At 58.4% G+C, this 19,727-nt stretch overlaps 3 protein-coding genes across 3 annotated transcripts; all 3 read left to right on the top strand.

The window, feature by feature from the left end:
* The first annotated feature begins 24 nt into the window (after positions 1–24).
* On the top strand, positions 25–9,183 carry ICAM1 (intercellular adhesion molecule 1). Its single transcript, XM_059918459.1, has 7 exons — positions 25–211; positions 1,839–2,099; positions 6,020–6,328; positions 6,700–6,987; positions 7,068–7,322; positions 7,531–7,779; positions 7,863–9,183. Exons 1-7 carry the CDS (start codon positions 145–147, stop codon positions 8,042–8,044), a joined length of 1,611 nt encoding a protein of 536 aa, XP_059774442.1. The 5' UTR covers positions 25–144; the 3' UTR covers positions 8,045–9,183.
* Positions 9,184–9,574: 391 nt separating this feature from the next.
* Positions 9,575–10,757, top strand: ICAM4 (intercellular adhesion molecule 4 (Landsteiner-Wiener blood group)). Its single transcript, XM_059919834.1, has 3 exons — positions 9,575–9,968; positions 10,087–10,392; positions 10,516–10,757. Exons 1-3 carry the CDS (start codon positions 9,575–9,577, stop codon positions 10,632–10,634), a joined length of 819 nt encoding a protein of 272 aa, XP_059775817.1. The 3' UTR covers positions 10,635–10,757.
* Positions 10,758–13,040: 2,283 nt separating this feature from the next.
* ICAM5 (intercellular adhesion molecule 5) lies at positions 13,041–18,791 on the top strand. The gene is made up of 11 exons (XM_059919171.1): positions 13,041–13,062; positions 13,223–13,492; positions 13,675–13,995; positions 14,217–14,504; positions 14,897–15,151; positions 15,273–15,521; positions 16,013–16,255; positions 16,334–16,612; positions 16,714–16,953; positions 17,356–17,622; positions 18,374–18,791. The coding sequence occupies exons 1-11, from the start codon at positions 13,041–13,043 to the stop codon at positions 18,646–18,648; spliced, it is 2,709 nt and encodes a 902-aa protein (XP_059775154.1). The 3' UTR covers positions 18,649–18,791.
* Positions 18,792–19,727: the final 936 nt, after the last annotated feature.

Genomic DNA, 19,727 nt, shown 5'->3' with positions numbered 1-19,727 from the left:
AGGAAAGCGCGAGGTTTCCGGGAAGGCAGCACCGCCCCCTCGGCCCCCCTTGGCTGGCCGCTATAAAAGGACCCACAAGGTCCTCAGCGCCACAGTCCGCGCCCACGCCTCTGCGCCACCTCGTCAGCCCTGCCTCCGCCTGCGATGGTTCCCGGCGCTGCCCATCCCGCGATGCTTGCGCTCCTGGCCCTGCTCGGGGCTCTGCTCCCAGGTGAGTCAGGGGTCGGGGGGCTGCCGTCGGGCTAGCTCTTGGGATCTGGGCTGCGCCCTGGGAGCGGTGGGAGGACCGGCTCCCCACCGACTGGGGACACTGGTACTTACGTAGCTGTTTATGGCAAGTTGGGGCTAGAGCCATCGATTGAAAGTCAACAGCCATGGGTTCAAATCCAGACCCTACATCATGGCTTGCTGTGTGCCTTCGGACTATGGGCTGCCCGTCCCAGAGGAGCTTCAGTTTTTCAGCTGTAAAATGGAGAAGTTAATAGCGTTCACCTCGCAGCGGTTGTGTCCTGGCCCCAGGAGGTGGTCAGACCGTGTGGAGATGTGGCTCCGTGCCAAGCTTAGGTAGACTGGGACCCCCCCACACACACACACACAGAGACATTCTGTTCCTCATCCCGTGCCCTTGGGGGAAGTCCAGGACTCTGCTCAGGGGAATTCCAGGGCTGACTTGCCAAGGAAGCAGAGGCTAAGGAGTGGGATGCCCCAGCAGCCCTTCATCAACTCCAGCTAGGACGGAGGGGAGAAGGGGGACAGTTGGTCTCAAATGGTGGTCAGTGTCGGGAAGCAGGAGAGTGAAAAATTCATGAGCAGAGCACACCGCGGTTACCAGCTCAATGAAGCCTTCTAATCCGGACTCTAATCTGGACTCTACCACTTTCTAGCTGAGTGACCTCCCTTCAGGTCTCACCATTTCCCTCTGTGAAGTGGAAGCGACCCCAGAATCACCCTGGAGAATTCATGGAGCTGCTGTTTCCACACGCCTCCATCCCAGATGGAGTAGGCCCAAAGCTGAAGGCAGAGATCTTTGGGGCGGGGGGCTTTCAGATGGGTGGGCTCAGACGGACTTTGTTTTTTAGCTTTGGAGTCACCACAGTCTGCGGGAGCTAATCCCAACAAGCCCCCTCCTTCTTACCTGCAGCCACTCGCTACCTGCCCTGTGCTAGGAGTTACTTGCATCAGCAGTGGTTGGGGTGACTATATTCACCCACTTTACAGATGGGGAAAGTGAGGTCCTGAGAGGGGAAACCAGTTGTCCAAGTGGGTGAGGAACCAGCCTGATTGGAACCCCTTCATCCCTGGAGGACTGACTCCCTCCACCTGACCTCTTGGGGGGGAAAAGAACACTGACTTCATGCCCCTCTTTTGCTAAAATCCTCCGTGGCTGCCCATTATCCCCGCAGTGAAGAACGCTTCGTTGGCATGGCTTAGCACCGCTTGCATGATCTTCCTGACCTCATTTCCCCCCAACTCATCCCTGTGACTCTGCTCCAGCCACCCTGCCTCAGGACCTTTGCACTTGCTGCTCCTTTTGCCTGGAACTCATTTTCCTTTTCTCTAGATGGCCAGCCCCTGCTCATCATCCAGATCTCTGCTCACACATTACCCTGTCACCAAGGCACTGTCTGTTCTATCATCCCATTTTGTTTTTGCCAAAGCTCTTGTCAGCATCAGTTATTAATTATGTTGTTTGTTCATGAATTTTTCTGTCTCCCACACTGAAAGCAGAGTTTTGTCTTGTTCAAGGCTGTGTCCCCAGCACCCAGAACAGGCTGGATGCAGTAATGTTGATGAGCCCGATTTGTCATGCCTGACCCCTCCTCATCTTTTGGTTCCAGGGCCTGGAGGTGCCCAAACATCAGTGCAGCCTCCAAATGCCATCATACCCCGAGGAAGCTCCATAACGGTGAACTGCAGTACCTCCTGTGACCAACACACATTGTTGGGCCTAGAGACTCAGCTGGCCAAGAGGGAAGTAGACCATGGGAACAACTGGAAGATTTTTGAACTGAGTGGCGTGCAAAAAGACAGCATGCCAATATGCTATTCAAGCTGTCCCAGTGGCCAGGCATCAGCTTTGATGAACCTCACCGTATACTGTGAGTGGCTGGGCCCAGGGGCTGGACTAGGCAGACTGGGTTGGGGAGGTGGGCAGGGGAGTCCCCAGCAGGTTGGAACAGCCTTTGTTACTTGGGGGGGGGGGGCAGGGTCTCACTGAAGGGCAAGGGGGCCCATCTTCGGAAAGTCTCATTGTCATCTAGAACCCTTCCTTGAACTTCCTTGGGGGTGACTTCCAAGTATGGACTCAGTCCTCAAAATGTCACATGCGTGGGTCCTTTGACACAGAAAACCCACTCCTGGGAATTGGGCCTATAGGTGTCCCCACCCACAAGGGTACTGAGGGAGTGTGGGGTTATTCACTGTGGCTTGATCTGAAAGGGCAAAAGTTTGCAAGGCACTCAAATGTAGAGGGCTGGGGAGAGAAACTGTGGTTCAGTCATCTCATGGAATAGTATGCAACCGTGTAAAAGAATGAGACAGCCGCTCCGAGATGTATTGTCCTGTTCAAAAGTAAGGTATGCCCAGAATGAGTGTCATGCCAACCACAGTGTTAAGGAGCCATGGGGGCCGGGTTAGGGAGGCTGTGTTTCTGCATTAAAGAGCCCTGAAAGGAAATACAACAAATGACAATATTAGCTGGCTGTGAGGAAGGTGTAGGGCTCCGGGAGAGCGCAGGGGGCGAGTTTTCTCCATGTGCCTTTTTTTTTTACTTTGGGCATTTTGAAGTGTGACAGTGAGTTAGCATGACTGTAAGCAATAAATAGATAAATGAAATTGAGATGAAAACAAAACAAAATAAAAAAGGAAAAAAGAAAGAGAACTCGCCAACTGGCCTTGGGATCAGACAACCTTGGGTTCTAGTCCCAGCGTGGGCCTCACTAACTGGTGACTCTGATGTGGGGAGGGGGGAGGGGGGAATACGTGGCTTCCTGGTTGATTTTCACATGAGACCTCCTCGGAAGGGTCTAATGATGCAGTGAGGCCTGGAGGACATTCCACCTTCACGGTGCCTGCATAAAAGAAGCTTTGGGGCAAACATCAGCTTTGTTTCTGATTTGGAGGATGTCTGAGCAGCTGCTGGCCAAGTGAGGGAAGTCCCCAAACATTCCCAGTGGCCTCTGAAAACCCCCAGAAAACTTCTTCACAGGACCTTCTGCATCTCACCCTGAGAGTTGAAAGCCCAACCCTCCAGGTTTGAGTCCTGGCCCTGATACATTTCTCCCTCTTTGGGTGCCAGACTTTGCCTTAGTTTTCACCTCTGTGAAATGGAACAGACGGCTGCACACAGTAGCAAGGGGTCACCTAGGAGAGACTCTAGCTTGGTCCTGCCCCACTGCCAGTGTAAAGATGAGGGAGCATCTCTGGGTGGCTGAACTTTCTCTAGAAAGAGTTGTAATTCCTGCAGGAGGTGACCCCTAACTGGGCCTTGAAGGATGCGTAGGAGTTGGTAAAGACAGGCATTCTAGACAGAGGGAATAGCCTGGGCAAAGATTTGGAGTGGGGAAACATGCTGACCTGGGGTTGGGGAGGCAAGAGGGACTGAATATCAACAGATCGGTGTGGCTGGAGCTGAGTTTGGCAGGACCTTGAATGCCAGGCCGAGGAGCTGAGACCTTCTTCTTAGGGTGACAGGGAGCCATGGAGGGTGTGTGAGCAGGCCAGGGATACAAAGCAGAGGGCTGACCTTACAGGAAGCCAGAGAGCAGCTGCCCGTGGACCCAGTCCAGGTCGGGCATGTTGAGGGCAGTTTCGTATGCAAGAAGGGAGGGGCAGACAAATATTTGAAGGGTGGAGTGACCAGGACTTAGTGAGGGGCTAAAGATGGGGAGTCAAGGAGAGGTACAGGCAGAACAGACCTCCTCCCCCAGTCTGGGCTTCAGGGGAAAGACCTGGGCTCCGAGATGTGAGTTCCATTTGGAGGCTGTGGTTTGAGGGGGCCATCAGCTCTGCAAGTTGGAGTTTGCAACAGATGGTCAGAGGTAAGAGTTGGATGTCTGAGGGTTTTCTCAACCTTTTTTTTTTTTTTTTAACAGCTTTTAGCATACACTGCAATGAAGTTTGGAGTATTTATAGTGTTGTACAACCACAATCTAGTTTAAGAACATATATCTCACCTTAAAAAGTAACCACAAAAAAAAAATTTCAGATGTGGAAAACACAATATATTGGCTTCAAAAAATTTTTTTAAAGTGTTTCCTATTTTTTTTTAATTAATTAATTTATTTATTTATTTTTGGCTGTGTTGGGTCTTCGTTTCTGTGCGAGGGCTTTCTCTAGTTGTGGCAAGCAGGGGCCACTCTTCATCGCGGTGCGCAGTCCTCTCACTATCGCGGCCTCTCTTGTTGCGGAGCACAGGCTCCAGATGCACAGGCTCAGTAGTTGTGGCTCACGGGCCTAGTTGCTCCGCGGCATGTGGGATCTTCCCAGACCAGGGCTCGAACCCGTGTCCCCTGCATTAGCAGGCAGATTCTCAACCACTGCGCCACCAGGGAAGCCCCTCAAAATTTTTAAAAAGGCAAAATTAAAATGAATAAACATTTAATCAAAAGTCAAAAAATAAAGTAACCTCATGCCCATTTACAGTCACTCTCAACTTCTGAAGTGGATTAATAATAGTCCTAATAATAATAATAATAGTCCTACCTTCATTAGCCCCAGGTTACAGCTTAGAAAACTGAGGCTTCATTTCTGTAGCCCCGAGGGCTGGGACTGTTCCAGTGTGCAAAGTCACTCCCCCACAGGCCATAGCAAAGAATCAGCAAAGCTAGGAATCAACTCCAGGCTCCTGACACTTTAACATCACTGCTTTTTTTTTTTTTTTTTTCCTTAGGTTGGAAAAGGAAAGGTTGCTTTATTCAGGAGGCTGGTAACCTGGGGAGAAGGTGGACTCATGTCCAAAAATCAATTCCCAACATCACTACTGTTTAAGTGACATTTCAGGGCCTCTTGAGAAGGGTCTAAAAGTGGGAGGCTTCAAGACCCCTCCTTAGGGAGCCTGGAGTTGGGGGGTGAGTCTCAGGCTAAGCCACAGCTCACCGGGGCTATGCTGGCAATTTCCACTGGCGATCCAGGCTTGGAATTCTGTTACCTCATGCAGAATGGAGACCCTGGCCTGCGGAAACCAAGCCCGCGTGTGGTGTTTTCAAGGGATATTCAGGGTTTCGTTTTGAGGGTCTGTGGGTTGTTCTTAGATTTTTAACATTTCAGGGGATCACACGGTTCATTCGGGAACCCTTAAAAGCAAGCTCCTGAAAGGCCTCGAATCGCTGTGGGTGGCTCAACCTTATTCTTTCTACAAACGTAGAGTGCCTAAGGGACTTCCCTGGCGGTCCAGTGGTTAAGACTCTACGCTTCCACTGCCAAGGGCGTGAGTTCGATCCCTGGTCGGGGAGCTAAGATCCCGCAAGCCACGGGGCGTGGCCAAAAAAAAAAAAAAAATAGAGTGCTTATCGGGTGTCAAGGATACAACAGGGAACAAAAGAGACAAAGATCCCTGCCCTCCTGGGCTGACATTCCATGGCAGGAATAGTGGAAAAGCAAATTAACTGAGTAGATGATCTTGTACCTCAGAGGTGAGGGATACTATGGAGAAAAATGCTAAGGCCAAAAAGAGGAGAATGAAGAACAGGAGTCTTTTTACAACAACGTCTAGAGACTGGGCAGCTTAAACGGACTGTATTTATTTGCCGGGACTCCTGGCAATGGACTTCGAAACTCTTTCCCACTTTTCACTCTCAGATGCTGCAGTGAATAAAGATTGATTTTGCCTCCTCCACAACCACTTGGGGACTTCTCACTGGGTTATCCTGAAGCTCTTAACATTCCTCTCTAGCTTAGGTGGTTTGGGGTGTGTTCTGGGGAGAGCGTGGTGAGACTTCCCCAGCAGGTGTAGCCAGGGCCCCAACACTCCTGTGGGCGGGCGGCCAGCCAGTTCAAACAACACTTCCCTCCCCTCCAGGGTTCCCGGAGCGCGTGGAGCTGGCCCCCCTGCCGCCCTGGCAGCCCGTGGGCAGGCGCCTCATCCTGCGCTGCATGGTGTCCGGTGGGGCCCCCCGGGACCACCTCACCGTGGTGCTGCTCCACGGGGAGAAGGAGCTGAGCCGGCAGCCAGCGGGAAATGGGGAGCCTGCCGAGGTCATGGCCACAGTGCTGGCGACCAGAGATGACCACGGTGCCAATTTTTCTTGCCGCACGGAGCTGGACCTGCGGTCCCAAGGGCTGGGACTGTTCCAGAACAGCTCGGCTCCCAGGAAGCTCCAAACCTTTGGTGAGGCACTGGGGAGCCAGCAGAGAGGATGGGATGACAGGGATTTCGTGCTTGGGGTGCGGGGTCTCTGGGAAGGAGAGGCCCCTGGCCGTGGGTGCGCTGAGAAGGTGGCAACCTTGATTGCAAAGGCTTCTGGGAAGAGCATCTTCTTGGCCACTGGGGTGGAGTGTTCTGGGATGCGGTGCCTGGACTGCAGGATCCTCTGAGAAGGCTGTGACCCAGGGCAAGTGGTACACGTGTCCTGGGACAAGGGTGACCCAGGCCACAGTTTCCCAGGAAGAGAGTGTTCCAGATGGGGGAATGAAAATGCCCCAAGAAAGGGCTTCAGGATGTCTGTCTCCTCTCTGTTTACACCCACTGTCTCTCGCCAGTCCTACCAACGACCAACCCGCACCTTGCTACCCACCGGGTACTGGAAGTGGGCACAGAGTGGCAGGTGAACTGCACCCTGGATGGGCTGTTCCCAGTCTCGGAGGCGGAGGTCCACCTGGCACTGGGGGACATGAGGCTGCAACCCACAATCACGTACAATGATGACTCACTCTTGGCCAAAGCCTGGGTCAAGGGAAAGGTGGAGGAAGAAGGCGTCCAGTACTTGACGTGTGCGGTGAATCTGGGAGGGCAGAGCCGGAGGTCTCAGGAGAGCGTGACCATCTATAGTAAGTAGAAACCCAGGTGGGGCTTCCGAAGGGGTGGGGCTAATGCCAGGGGCGGGGCTCACTGTGCGCCCCACCTCCAGGCTTCCCGGCTCCCAACCTGACCCTGAGCCAGCCCGAGGTCTCGGAATGGACTACGGTGAACGTGGAGTGTGAGGCCCAGGCTGGAGCTGTGGTGACGCTGAACGGGGCCCCAGCCAGACCTCCGGGCCCGAGGGCCCAATTGCAGCTGAATGCCAGCGCCGAGGACAACGGGCGCAGCTTCTTCTGCTCTGCTGCCCTGGAGGTGGCCGAGCAGGTGGTACACAAGCACCAGACCCGGGAGCTCCGTGTCCTGTGTGAGTGGGGCCGCTAGACAATGACCCCTGACCCCCACGGCCCAACCCCTAAGACCCCAAGAGCTCCTGCCTTCACCAAGGTCCACTCCCACCCCCACCCTGGTGAGCCCCTTCCCCAGATTCCTACCTAAGTCTTCTTACCTAGACCTAGATGGTGAGTGATGTCCTGGTCCCTGACCCCGTCCCTCATCTTGCTGTGTTTCTTCAGATGGCCCCCGACTAAATGAGAGGGATTGCCTGGGAAACTGGACATGGCAGGAAGGCTCCCAGCAGACCCTGAGGTGCCAGGCCTGGGGGAACCCAACCCCCAAGCTGAACTGTAGCCGGAAAGAGGATGGGGCTTTGCTACCCATTGGGGACCTGAGGCCCGTCAAGCGGGAGGTGGCGGGCACCTACCAGTGTCGGGCCACCAGCACTTGCGGTGAGGTTACCCGTGAAGTTGTCATCAATGTGATCTGTAAGTGCTGGAGTTCAGGGCTGGGCAGGGCAGGGGCAGTGAGGGCAGCTCAACCCTCACTGCCCCCTGTGTCCTCCCCACAGACCACCAGAATAACCTGGCCATCGTCATTCCGGTGGCATCTGTGATCATCTTGGGCACTGTGGGCACAGCCGCTTACATCTATAACTACCAGAGGAAGATCCAGAAATATGAGCTACAGAAGGCCCGGAAGGCCCAGGAAGAGGCTGCCATGAAACTGAACACACCAGCCACGCCGCCCTGAGCCTACCCCCTCAGGACAGGACCTCCTCAGCCCCCAAACCATCACAAGCAGGGCTGCATCAAACAATGGTGGACATATGCCATTCAGCTATACCCACCTTCCCAGGGTGCCAGAGGACAGGAGAGAGGCCCCAGTCAGGATACAGACAGCATCTGGGGTCATGGCCCCTGCACACTTATAGCCCCCAGGCCTCACACCTGATGTGGAGCCACAGGACTGAGACATAAGAAGGGGTCAAGCCTCAGGGCATGAATGTGAGGGATGTCAAAGTCTGACCTGGCCGGAGGGTGTATGATGGAGACCCTCACCTCCAACATGGGGACACCCAACTGGGAAACATTGAAACTCACCCCCTACTGCGTGTGCTGAGGCCTTACAGTCCTAAGAGAGAAGTGGCCCTGCACAGACACATGCAGCTCTGAAACACAAATCCCCACACGTCCTGACAGAAGCCAGCTCCAGCATTGCTGTCCACAGACTGTTCCCAGCTCTTGATGATGACATATTTATTCATTTGTTCTTTTACTAGCTATTTATTGAGTGCCTTTTATGTGGGCTAGAATGGTAAACAAGAAGAACATTGATTCCCACCCTCAGGGAGCTCTCAGTCTAATCTCATTCAGGGTCGCCAGCTACAGTTGTACTGGCTGTGCACTGCACAAGAGTGCCTGGCAAAAAGATTAAGTGGGGCTAGAATTTCCCACTCCACTGGCCAAGCTGCTTTCTCTCAGAAAGGGATTAGTAATGGTGACAAGGTATAGCTGGTGACATGCCCAGAGATGACCCACTGAGCCCTTACACCCCAGCACCGGCACTGACCTCTGCTAATCCACCTCTCCACCTATACCCATGTCTGCTAGTGGTCACAATGACACTTGGTGGCATGCCTAAACGTGGGTGTTCACTCCTTGATAGCTAAACCATGGAGTCCCATGAAACTGTGCCCAATCCCTGTGTGTCCCTGCCTTGTCCTACCTGTTTCCATCTCAGTGGGACCATGCAAGAACAGAGCAGTCTGCAGCTCCAAATTCCTGCAGCGACGAGGCTCCTGCAGGCAGCGGGGAGGAGAGGCCTGGGAGAACCCCCTCCCAACTGCGGAAGCCTCTCCCTTGTGCTAATAAAGCTATTTCATCCTTCCAGCCTTGTGTGAGTTGAGGGGAGGTGTCATGTCCAGCTGGAGCCTTTTCTAGCCTGTCCTCCCACTTCCTGCCCCAAGAGAAGGCTGCCAGTTCAAGGCCCAGCCCTCAGGCTCTAATCCAAATCTGGGGTTTATTAGGGCCTTTTGAGACTTCAGTGAAAATTAAAGATCCCTCTCCAGAAAAACACGATGACATTTGGTTTAGAATGGGGTGGAGAATCCCATTCTTAAGCTGTGGGAGTGGGCTGTATACCGCAGGGCTCCGGGGCCCCTCGGAGCCTCTGTCTCTCTCTCCCCGGGGTGGGGCTGAGGAGGCGGTGCTGCGGGCCTCCTTATCTCCAGAGCCAGCCTTGGCTCCCTGGCGCGGGGCCCCTCAGTCCGGGCTTTTTGCCATGGGGTCTCTGCTCCTCCTCTTGCTGCTGCTTTTGCTGTCGCCCTCCTACCCGCGAGGCGGGAGCGCGCGGAGGCGCTGGGGTGCGCGGACACAAGGCCCGGGAGGCCTCTCTCCCGCGCCCCCGGAGACCTCAGCACCCTTCTGGGTGCGCATAAGCCCCGAGTTCAAGGCCGTGCCGCCGGGGGCCTCAGTGTGGCTCAACTGCAGCAGCAGCTGCCCCCGACCGGAGGGTTCCAGCCTCCGCACCGAGCTGCGGCGAGGCGACACGCTCAGTGGGCCCGGTTGGGTATCCTATCAGCTGCTGGATGTGAGGGCCTGGAGCTCCGATGTGCACTGCTTCGTCACCTGCGCGGGAGAAACGCGGGGGGCCACCGCCAGGATTACCGCCTACAGTGAGGGACGGGGGCTCAGGCCTGGCTGGGGTGAGGGGAGGAGGACGGAGCGGGGGTAACTGACAGTCGCGCTAGGGGGAGCCCTCGGACCTTGCCCAGCGGCCCCCTCTTGCTTTAGAACAGCCACGCAGCGTGATCCTGGAGCCTCCGGTCTTAATGGGCAGTGAGTACACTCTGCGCTGCCATGTGACGCACGTGTTCCCCGTGGGCTTCCTGGTGGTGACTCTGAGGCGCGGTGGCCGGGTCATCTACTCCGAGAGCCTGGAGCGCTTCACCGGCCGGGATCTGGCCAACGTGACGCTGACTTACGCGTTACGCGCCAGGCCCAGTGACTTCGGGCAGCCCGTTACCTGCCACGCCCGCCTCAATCTCGATGGCCTGGTGGTCCTCAGTAGCTCGGCACCCGTGGCGCTGCCGGTCCTCGGTGAGGCACCCTTATAATCCTGGGAAGAGTGGGGAAGGGTTATGTGGGCCAAGCCAGAGCATGTCCATGCGGGTCCTCACACCTCCAAGTGCTCTGTTCCTAATTCTCCCCTCTTGTCTCCAGCTTGGAGCCCTGCGTCCAAAGCCTTGGCCTCCACCTCCATCGCAGCCCTTGTGGGGATCCTTCTTGTAGTGGGGGCCCTCTGCCTGAGAAAGTACCTATCGATGAAGTCTCGGGCATAGAGGCAGTGGTCCATGCTGGCTGAGCTGGAGGAAAGAGGAATCTGGAACATTTGGGGGAACCTTGCCTGGATCAATAAAGCCTTCCTCAGCCAGCTTCTGCCCCTGGGCATAAAGGTCCCCCATTAGTGCACCTCCTCTGACTGAAGTGGTCTTCTTTTTTGGCCTTGCCTCTATCATTTTCTCCAAATTCCTGTCTCCCTGAGGGCACCTGAGGTTTTTCACTCTGGTCTCCCTTGCCGGAGCCCCATTCCCTCTGCATTCCCAGCCGACGTAGTAAAAACCTCTCCCTCGGGCATTATCAGTGCGGTGCAGAGGGGCAAGGCCTGGGCCCAGGGGGGCTTTAGCCTGTGGGAAGGCTGGTTCATGGTATGGCTTCTCCTGATTGGCTCCAGCGCTGCCACGCAGCAGCTCTGATTGGATGTTAAGTTTCCTGCCCCCCCCCTTTAGACCCTGCACTTTCCTGGAGGGCAGGCGTGGGGAGAGAACTAATCCCCATAGTTCACCACTAGCTCTGGGAGTGAGAGCACAGGTGGGCTGGGTCAAATGTACATTGTGAGGGACGTGGATACGCAGAAAAGATACCCATGTGTTGACTGCGGGGAAGGAGCAACCAGATGGTGGGGTGGGGGGGGGGGTGTATGTCACAGATTCGCATCCTGGAAACGTCCCTGATAGTCACCGGGTCTGGTGAGCACATGGAGGGTGTCCAAACCTGGAACCCAGATGCGGAGTCAAAAGTATCACAGTTGGTCTCTTGGTCTCGCGTGGACACAGAATCGGGGCCTGCAGTGGATACCTGGCAAGGCCCGCGTGGTCCAGGGCCCCGCCCGCCGAGCAGAAAGCGGATTCAGAGGCGCTCTTTGGCGGCTCCTGCTCACACAAGTCGCGTAGACACGTGCCCGCTGCACGCTGGGTAAATACAGACCCAGAGCCGAGCCGACCCTAATTTAGACGCCCGAGAACGCTGCGCGCACGCACACATGTTCCCAACTCGCTGTCACTTTCGTCCCCGCCCCTTCTGTCGCGTGCGGGGGCGGAGCCAGAGAAAGACTAGAGGCGTAGCTGTAACCCTCAGCTCCCAGGGGTTAAAAGGGGAAGGATCGGTGAGGGAGGCGTCCCCACATCCTCCCCTAGAGCCTTCTCATCCCCAGCCTGCGCGTCTCAAATCTCTCCTAGCCCCCAACCCATCTCCGCTCCAAGGGGGGGGGGGGGCTGGTGGGAGGGGCTAAATGTGGAGGCGGAGCTCGGAGTCCAGCTCATTATCATAGCATCTAAGCAAGGGGTGGGGTGGGGGTTTGAGAAGGGCAACCCTGCATCCCCACCACCTCAGCGTCGCCGCCGCTGCCAGCACGCCTTCATCAAGGCCGGTAGCCTGGTGCACGCTCGCCTTCCCGCCCTCCCCGCGCCGCCTCTGCTGCCGCCCCCTCCTTGGAAACCAAGTTACCAACGTTAAACCAATCCCCAAGCGCAACTCAGCCTCCTCCACACCCCACCCGCCGCGCCGCGCAGTCCTCTAGCCCAGCTCAGCGCTCGCGCTCCCCTCGCCTCCTGCGCTTCCCCCGCGGCGGCGATGCCAGGACCCTCGCCAGGGCTGCACCGGGCACTGCTCGGCCTCTGGGCTGCCCTGGGCCTGGGGCTCTTCGGTCTCTCAGGTAAGAGCCGGTCCGGCTCAGGGTGGACAGGGCGGGGTCGTAGTTTCTGGACCTGAGAAGCGGCCACAAGCCCCTCCCCGCTGCGCCCTCGCCTCGCTCCCACGCTTCTGCCCCCACCTTGAGCCCAGGGCCTTCTTCTCTATCCCTCTTCCCCCCCCAACACACACTGGAGACCAAGCTTCCTGACTCCTCGCTCACTCAGGTCTCTACCCTACCTTCTTCGAGATCCTGGGTGCTCTTCTGCACCCAGCCTCGAGCTCTGGAGACCCCATTATCTCCCCTGTCCCCTCCCGGGGTACCTCCTCACGCTCTGCTATGCACCATGGTCCACGGACTGGCATCTTCACCACTCGAAATCCACGAAGACCCAATCTCACCAACTGCCGTGACTCCGAGGCGCTGTTCCCGCTCCACCCGGAGCCCTGGCAACCGAGTCCATCGGCTGTTCCCGCGGTTCCTTTCATGAGCCCAGCCCCGCGTCCTCTCTCCGTACTCTTCACCCGGGTTTGGAATCCTCCCTTAGCCTTGCTTGACTCAGCCTCATCTCTCTTTTGCCCTCGCTTCAACCACAGTCGTCTCCCCTCTCCGGGCGAGAACCGTGAGAACCAGTTCGCTTCCCTTCCCCCACCTGGGGTCCCCTCTTCCCAGCATTGCTGTGTGCGTTGAAAACCCCATGTTTCATCTCATCTCTCCCCTCCCCCCATTCTTCCCCGTCACTCCATCCGCACCTTGGAGAGAAGGGCTCTCCGCTGCCATGTACCAGAGACACCCTCGAGGTCTGGACCGTGGGAGCGCGCTTGTAAACCTGAGACCTGGGCAGGACTTGGGACTCCTGGCTGTGGCCTCTGCTCGTTCCCTGGGAATCCTGAGTCTCCATAGGGGCTCTTAGATCTCAGGGAGGTGGCTCCCAGGCTGAGCTCGCGTTTCTCCGGGCAGTGGTCGCGCAAGAGCCTTTCTGGGCGGACCTACAGCCCCGCGTGGCGCTCGTGGAACGCGGGGGATCGCTGTGGCTGAATTGCAGCACCAACTGCCCACGGCCCGAGCGCGGTGGCCTGGAGACCTCGCTGCGCCGGAATGGGACCCAGAGGGGTTTGCGCTGGCTGGCGCGGCAGCTGGTGGACATCCGAGAGCCGGAGACCCAGCCCGTCTGCTTCTTCCGCTGCGCGCGACGCACACTGCAGGCGCGTGGGCTCATTCGCACTTTTCGTGAGTTCTCAGAGGCCAAGCTACTTTCCCTCCCTTCCAGGCCCCGCCCCCTGGGTCACGGGGTCCTCTCCTACAGGCCCCACCCTCTGGATCAACACGCCCTGCCCCTCTTGGCCCCTGGGTTCCAAGCCATGTCGTGCTGAGCCCTGGCATTTCCAACAGCCGTGGTTCCCCCCTTGCAGAACGGCCGGATCGTGTAGAACTGGTGCCGCTGCCTGCCTGGCAGCCAGTGGGCGAGAACTTCACCCTGAGCTGTAGGGTCCCCGGCGCTGGGCCTCGTGGGAGTCTCACATTGACCCTGTTGCGGGGCGCCCAGGAGCTGATCCGCCGCAGCTTCTCCGGAGAGCCACCCCGAGCGCGGGGTGCGGTGCTCACAGCCACGGTACTGGCTCGGAGGGAGGACCATGGGGCCAATTTCTCGTGCCGTGCGGAGCTGGACCTTCGGCCGCATGGCCTGGGGCTGTTTGAAAACAGCTCAGCCCCCAGAGAGCTCCGAACCTTCGGTGAGTGGGTGTGAGAAGGGGACCAAGGGGAGTCGGGCCGATGTTTAAGAAGCTTGGAGGCAGAGAAATCTGAATTCTAATTCTTACCCTAACACTCACCAGCTGAAAGTTATTTTCCTCTCTGTGCCTTGAGGATAATACCATAATAGAGTGCCTGTAAAGCGCTTAGAACATATTGAGCGTTCAATACATAAGTTCAAGCTCTGTTCTTCTACTCCCAGCCCTGCCTCCGGAACCCCCTCGCCTCGCTGCCCCCCGGCTCTTGGAAGTGGGCTCAGAAGGACCCGTAAGCTGCGCCATGGACGGGCTGTTTCCAGCCTCGGAGGCTGAGGTCTACCTGGTGCTGGGGGACCAGAGGCTGAGTCCCGATGTCACCCTCGAGGGGGACGCTCTCATGGCCACTGCCACAGCCACAGCTAGCGCAGAGCAGGAGGGCGCCAGGCAGCTGGTCTGCAACGTGACCCTGGGGGGCGAGAGTCGAGAGACCCAAGAGAACGTGACTGTCTACAGTAAGAGCTAGTGAAGTGGGGCCTCGGCGGCTCGGGGATGGAGCCAGAGGAAGGCGAAGGCGGGGCAAATAGTGGGTGGGGCCCTGGTATCAGAATAGACATGGACCGAGAGTCCCGAAGGGGCGGGGCAGGTGGAAGACAATAGTAGCTGGAGAGGCGGAGTCTGAGCTGCCCAAAGGGGAAGGTCGCAAACCCGACAAGGATCCCTAGAGATGTGGCCTGACCACCTCAAGGGGGCGGGGCGAGAAGGGAGAGGAGCCTGAACAGCCCGAGGGGCAGGGCACGGTACCCACGGTTTGGCTGAAGTGGGGAAGGTTCGGGCTGATAAGGGGCAGCCTTGAACCGCAGGAGGGGCATGGTCAGTGGTCTCCCGGCCAACGCCCCGCCCCCAGGCTTCCCGGAACCCCTCCTGACCCTGACCGAGCCCAACGCCCCCGAGGGGAAGATGGTGACAGTAAGCTGCGCAGCCGGGGCCCGAGCCCTAGTCACACTAGACGGAATTCCGGCCGCGGTCCCGGGACAGCCCGCCCAGCTCCAGCTAAACGCCACCGAGAACGACGACAGGCGTGTCTTCTTCTGCGACGCCACCCTCGAAGTTGACGGGGAGACCCTGAGCAAGAACGAGAGCGCCGAGCTGCGCGTCCTATGTGAGTTGGCCTTTAACCTCTAGCCTACCTCCGCCTGCCTGGTCTCTGGCCGTGTCATGGAAGTGGAGGATTTCCCCACGGTCCGCGTCTAGCCTCTTGTATCCCATGCCCCTGCCCGCAGACGCCCCCCGGCTGGACGATTCGGACTGTCCCAGGAGCTGGACATGGCCAGAGGGACCAGAGCAGACGCTGCGCTGCGAGGCCCGCGGAAACCCAGAGCCCTCGGTGCACTGCGCGCGGCCCGACGGCGGGGCGGTGCTGGCCCTGGGCCTGCTGGGTCCGGTCACTCGCGCGCTCGCTGGAACTTACCGCTGCACCGCGACCAACGTCCAGGGCCAGGCGGTCAAGGACGTGACTCTGACGGTGGAGTGTGAGTGGAGGTGCATAGGGCGCACCTCTGTCTGGTTCTCAGGGTCTAGGGGTGGCCTGACTACAGAGGAGGGTGGAAACAGGGTCTGAGGCGTGCCTTTGAGCAGGATTTTGAGAAAGGCAAGGGGATGGTGAGCCGGCTTAAGGCAAGATCTTAGAGAAGGATGGAGGGGAAGGGGTGGACTTGTCCACAGGGGCCTGCGGCCTGGCGTTTGAGCTGAGTCTTGGAAACGTGGGTGCTCCAAACTGGCTAACAATTTTTAAGCTAAAGACTGCGGAGGGTCCTGTGGGCACTTTGTAGGAATCAGGAAAAAAAAGCACACTTCAGGGCTCAGGAAGTCCCAAAACAGTGCACGGCTTGACTGGAGAGAAACTCCTTTGCTTCGGTGTCCCTGTGCAGAGCGTAGCCTACCCGCCTGGGATGGGAAAAAGGGTCCAGGGACATTAGACCTGTCCCTAAACCCCAAAACTCAACAACACTCCCCTCTCTAGACGCACCAGCGCTGGACAGTGTGGGCTGCCCTGAACGTATTACCTGGCTGGAAGGAACAGAGGCTTCCCTGAGCTGTGTGGCCCATGGGGTCCCGCCACCCAGCGTGAACTGTGTGCGCTCTGGGGAAGCCAGGGTCGTCGAGGGCCTACTGCGTGTGGTCCGGGAGCACGCGGGCACCTACCGCTGCGAAGCCACTAATGCTCGAGGGTCTGCAGCCAAAAATGTCGCCGTCACAGTGGAATGTGAGTGGGGACGACACAGGGCAAGATGGGGTACGTCAGAATAACCCTGTCCTGACGTCCAGTCCCTCTGTCCCCCAGATGGCCCCAGTTTTGAGGAGGTGAGCTGCCCTAGCAATTGGACATGGGTGGAAGGATCTGGGCGACTGTTTTCCTGTGAGGTGGATGGGAAGCCAGAGCCAAGTGTGGAGTGCGTTGGCTCCGGAGGCACCAGTGAGGGGGTGCTGCTGCCGCTGGCACCCCCAGACCCTGGTCCCAGAGCCCCTCAAATCCCTAGAGAACTGGCACCCGGAACCTACATCTGCAACGCCACCAATCAGCACGGTTCCGTGGTCAAGATGGTCACCGTGAGCGCGGAGTGTGAGCGAGGCCCAGGCGGGCGGGGAGTAGGGGGTGTTCCAGGTCCCGGCTTCTCCCTGAACAACGAGCCCCCCCGCCCCCACCCCATGGCTGTTTTGCAGCGCCACCGCAAATGGATGAATCTACCTGCCCAAGTCACCAGACGTGGCTGGAAGGCGCCGAGGCTGCTGCGCTGGCCTGCTCCGCCCGGGGTCGCCCCTCCCCACAAGTGCGTTGCTCCCGGGAGGGCGCGCCCCGGCCACAGCGGCTGCGCGTGTCCCGACAGGATGCAGGCATCTACCACTGCCTGGCCACCAACGCGCACGGCACTGAAGCCCGGATCGTCACCGTGGGCGTGGAATGTGAGTTGCGGGCAGCACCAGATAGAGGGCATCCGGTCTCTAGAACAGTGACTAAAGGAGGTGGGATTCCCCGGGGGAGTTCAAGGGCACCTCCCTAGTCCCATTTCCGGGGACAAGGAATCCTGACCTTAACATGAAATGTTAAGGGTAATGAAAACTCTAGGGAACAAGAGCCCGCCCCCGCACCCTCAAGTTCTGGGTCTGAAGGGCCCTGGCGTGGGTCCCCACCTCCTTCCATTCAGTGAAGCAGGGCTCAGGATTTTAGTCCCGACAGCAGTCCAGTCGTAGGGGGAGGGGGCTCTGAAGCGAGGCAGGATCTTCGCCTGCTCATCTCAGGAGGGGCGGTCTCAGAAGGGGGCGCTCGGTCAGCGGCTGGCCCCTTCAACCTCCTGTCCCCCGTAGACCGCCCCGTCGTGGCCGAGCTGGCTGCCTCGCCTCCAGGAGGCGTGCGGCCAGGCGGGAACTTCACGCTGACCTGCCGAGCCGAGGCTTGGCCCCCAGCCCAGATCAGCTGGCGTGCGCCCCCGGGGGCGCTCAACATCGGCCTGTCAAGCAACAACAGCACGCTGAGCGTGGCGGGCGCTATGGGCAGCCACGGCGGCGAGTATGAGTGCGCAGCCACCAACGCGCATGGGCGCCACACCCGGCGCATCACCGTGCGCGTGGCTGGTAAGTAGCAGCTGGGGAGGGGGGGGGCCTGGGCGAGGGATCTACAGGGGGCTGTGACCTGCGCCTTGGGACTCTTGACCCCGTCCCTGCCTCCCTCTCAGTACCCACAGATGAGACAGAAGTGAGCCAGGGTGGAAATTAGGGGCGCCCTTGGGGCTTTGGTGGCGCGTTGGGGGTGGCAAGTGGAAGGAGAGGGAGCTGACTGGAGCCCAAGGGAAGGGAACCTTCGGGGCTGTGACTGCTGTGAGGAGGGACTTAACTTTGCGTGGGTTCTGCGTGGTGAAGGCTTGATGCAATTCACTTTCCACCGTGTGGCTGTGGAGAAGGGGGTTTGGAGAGGGACAGGGGCAGAGGATAGTGGTGGGGGCCCAGCAAGATCCTGCTCCTGCTTCGCGTATCTCTGGGGCTGGCTGGGGTCTTTCTGGGGTGGAGCAATGACTGGGTTTCCCCCACCCCACCATCCTTTTGAGGGTGAGGAGAGTTGGTTGACTTCCTGGGTATCTCGGGGGCTAGGGGCTTATATCCTCCCTGTGATGGGGTGGACCATAAAATGGGTCTGGGGCCTCACCCGAACTGGGGTGGCCTTACTGGGGTCTCTCCTTTCCTCCAAGGCTGGGTTCCCTGGGGCTCCCTGCCAGGCGCGTGAGAACTGACCTCATGCCTGTGGGAAGGGGCAGAAGTGGCCCGGGCTTGGCGTGTTGGACGGGCGGGGGGAGCTCGACCACCTTCTTTGAGCGTCTGCACCCCGCAGGTCCGTGGCTATGGGTCGCTGTGAGCGGCGCGGCTGGGGGAGCGGCGCTGCTGGCCGCGGGGGCCGGCCTGGCCTTCTACGTGCAGTCCACCGCCTGCAAGAAGGGCGAATATAATGTGCAGGAGGCCGAGAGCTCGGGTGAGGCCGTGTGTCTCAACGGCGCGGGTGCCGGCGCCGGCGGGGGCGGGGGCGCCGAAGGTGCAACTGAGGCTGCGGGCACCGCCGAGGCGCCGGCGGGGGGCGAGGTCTTTGCCATCCAGCTGACGTCAGCGTGAGCCCGCTCCCCTCTCCCCGCGGGCCGGGGGACGCCCCCCAGACTCACACGGGGGCTTATTTATTGTTCTATTTATTTATTTATTTATTTATTTATTTATTTATTTATTTATTTAATTTTATTTATTTATTCAATTCCAGGGGCGTCACCCCCCATTTTCTACCCCCCTTCCCCAATAAAGTTTTTATAAAGGACTCTGGCTCCATCTGTTTCAGTCTGCGATGCAGAAGCAACGCAGGGTTCGAATCCCAACCCTGTGGGTTATTTATTCAAAAAACCCTTTTTGCTTTTGAGGGCCTACTGTGTGTCAGGCACAGTCCAAGCCGCCATTTCGCGATGTGACCGGGAGTTTGCGCTCTCCGTGCCCTGTTTCGTGCTCTCCCTGGACCCTTGGGCGTGGGTGGGGACCTGGCTCCTTCCTCCCTCTCTACTGCTTATCTCTTCCGCCCAGCGCTGCCCTCTAATCCGGCTAATGTTCGGGGTGGGAGCTGGGTGCTTCCCCCAGGCCTGCTTCCAGGCAGAGCTGAGGCTGCCTTCCCTGGATGGGTGGAGGCCCTTTCCCAGGGCTCTGGGCATCGCCCCAGCCCTGAGGCCTTGCACGGATGGGTAAACGAAGCTGCAGCTCCGAGTGTCAGCCGCTGCGATGTCCCTCCTATTACAGGGTGCACCCCTGCCCCAGCCTCAAGGCCTCCTCCATCCTGTGCCCATCCGCGGTGCCTCAGTTTACCCACAAGCTGCCTTTCGACTTGGCCCATCACGATTCAGAAGAGACATACAGGGTATCAGCTGCACCCCCCCCCCACCGCCCACCACCAGTCATCCCCCTCACCCCCCACAGCAGAAGGAGAGAACAGCTGGGCCTCATCCACCCCCCGTTTCCTCCTCCCTCAAAAGCAGGAATACAGAGCTGCCAGAAGGAAGCGGGCCTGGACTGCTCCAGCTCCACCGGCTGCCCCCCACAAACATTTCGGGAGCAAAAGTGAGAGCAGGAAACTGGGGCACTAGAGGCTAAGCCAGTGTCGGGTGCGAGGTACAAAAGGCCACAAGGCCCAAACGTGGTGCAGCCCCTGCTGTCCGGCC

This window comes from Balaenoptera ricei, chromosome 3 (genome assembly GCF_028023285.1).
Source record: "Balaenoptera ricei isolate mBalRic1 chromosome 3, mBalRic1.hap2, whole genome shotgun sequence".
Classification (NCBI taxonomy): Eukaryota; Metazoa; Chordata; class Mammalia; order Artiodactyla; family Balaenopteridae; genus Balaenoptera; species Balaenoptera ricei.
The sequence above is the reverse complement of the archived record's forward strand: the minus strand, read 5'-3'. Positions and strand labels throughout refer to the sequence as shown.

Excerpts from the sequence above, each read along its gene's own strand:
- ICAM5 (XM_059919171.1), top strand. The coding sequence starts at position 13,041 with ATGTACCAGAGACACCCTCGAG. Across the intron at positions 13,493-13,674 it reads TGGGCTCATTCGCACTTTTC|AACGGCCGGATCGTGTAGAA; the intron begins GTGAGTTCTCAG and ends CCCCCCTTGCAG. Across the intron at positions 16,954-17,355 it reads CGTCACCGTGGGCGTGGAAT|ACCGCCCCGTCGTGGCCGAG; the intron begins GTGAGTTGCGGG and ends TGTCCCCCGTAG.
- ICAM1 (XM_059918459.1), top strand. The coding sequence starts at position 145 with ATGGTTCCCGGCGCTGCCCATCCCGCGATGCTTGCGCTCCTGGCCCTG. Across the intron at positions 2,100-6,019 it reads GATGAACCTCACCGTATACT|GGTTCCCGGAGCGCGTGGAG; the intron begins GTGAGTGGCTGG and ends CCTCCCCTCCAG. Across the intron at positions 6,988-7,067 it reads GGAGAGCGTGACCATCTATA|GCTTCCCGGCTCCCAACCTG; the intron begins GTAAGTAGAAAC and ends CCCCACCTCCAG.
- ICAM4 (XM_059919834.1), top strand. The coding sequence starts at position 9,575 with ATGGGGTCTCTGCTCCTCCTCTTGCTGCTGCTTTTGCTGTCGCCCTCC. Across the intron at positions 9,969-10,086 it reads CGCCAGGATTACCGCCTACA|AACAGCCACGCAGCGTGATC; the intron begins GTGAGGGACGGG and ends CTCTTGCTTTAG. Across the intron at positions 10,393-10,515 it reads CGTGGCGCTGCCGGTCCTCG|CTTGGAGCCCTGCGTCCAAA; the intron begins GTGAGGCACCCT and ends TCTTGTCTCCAG.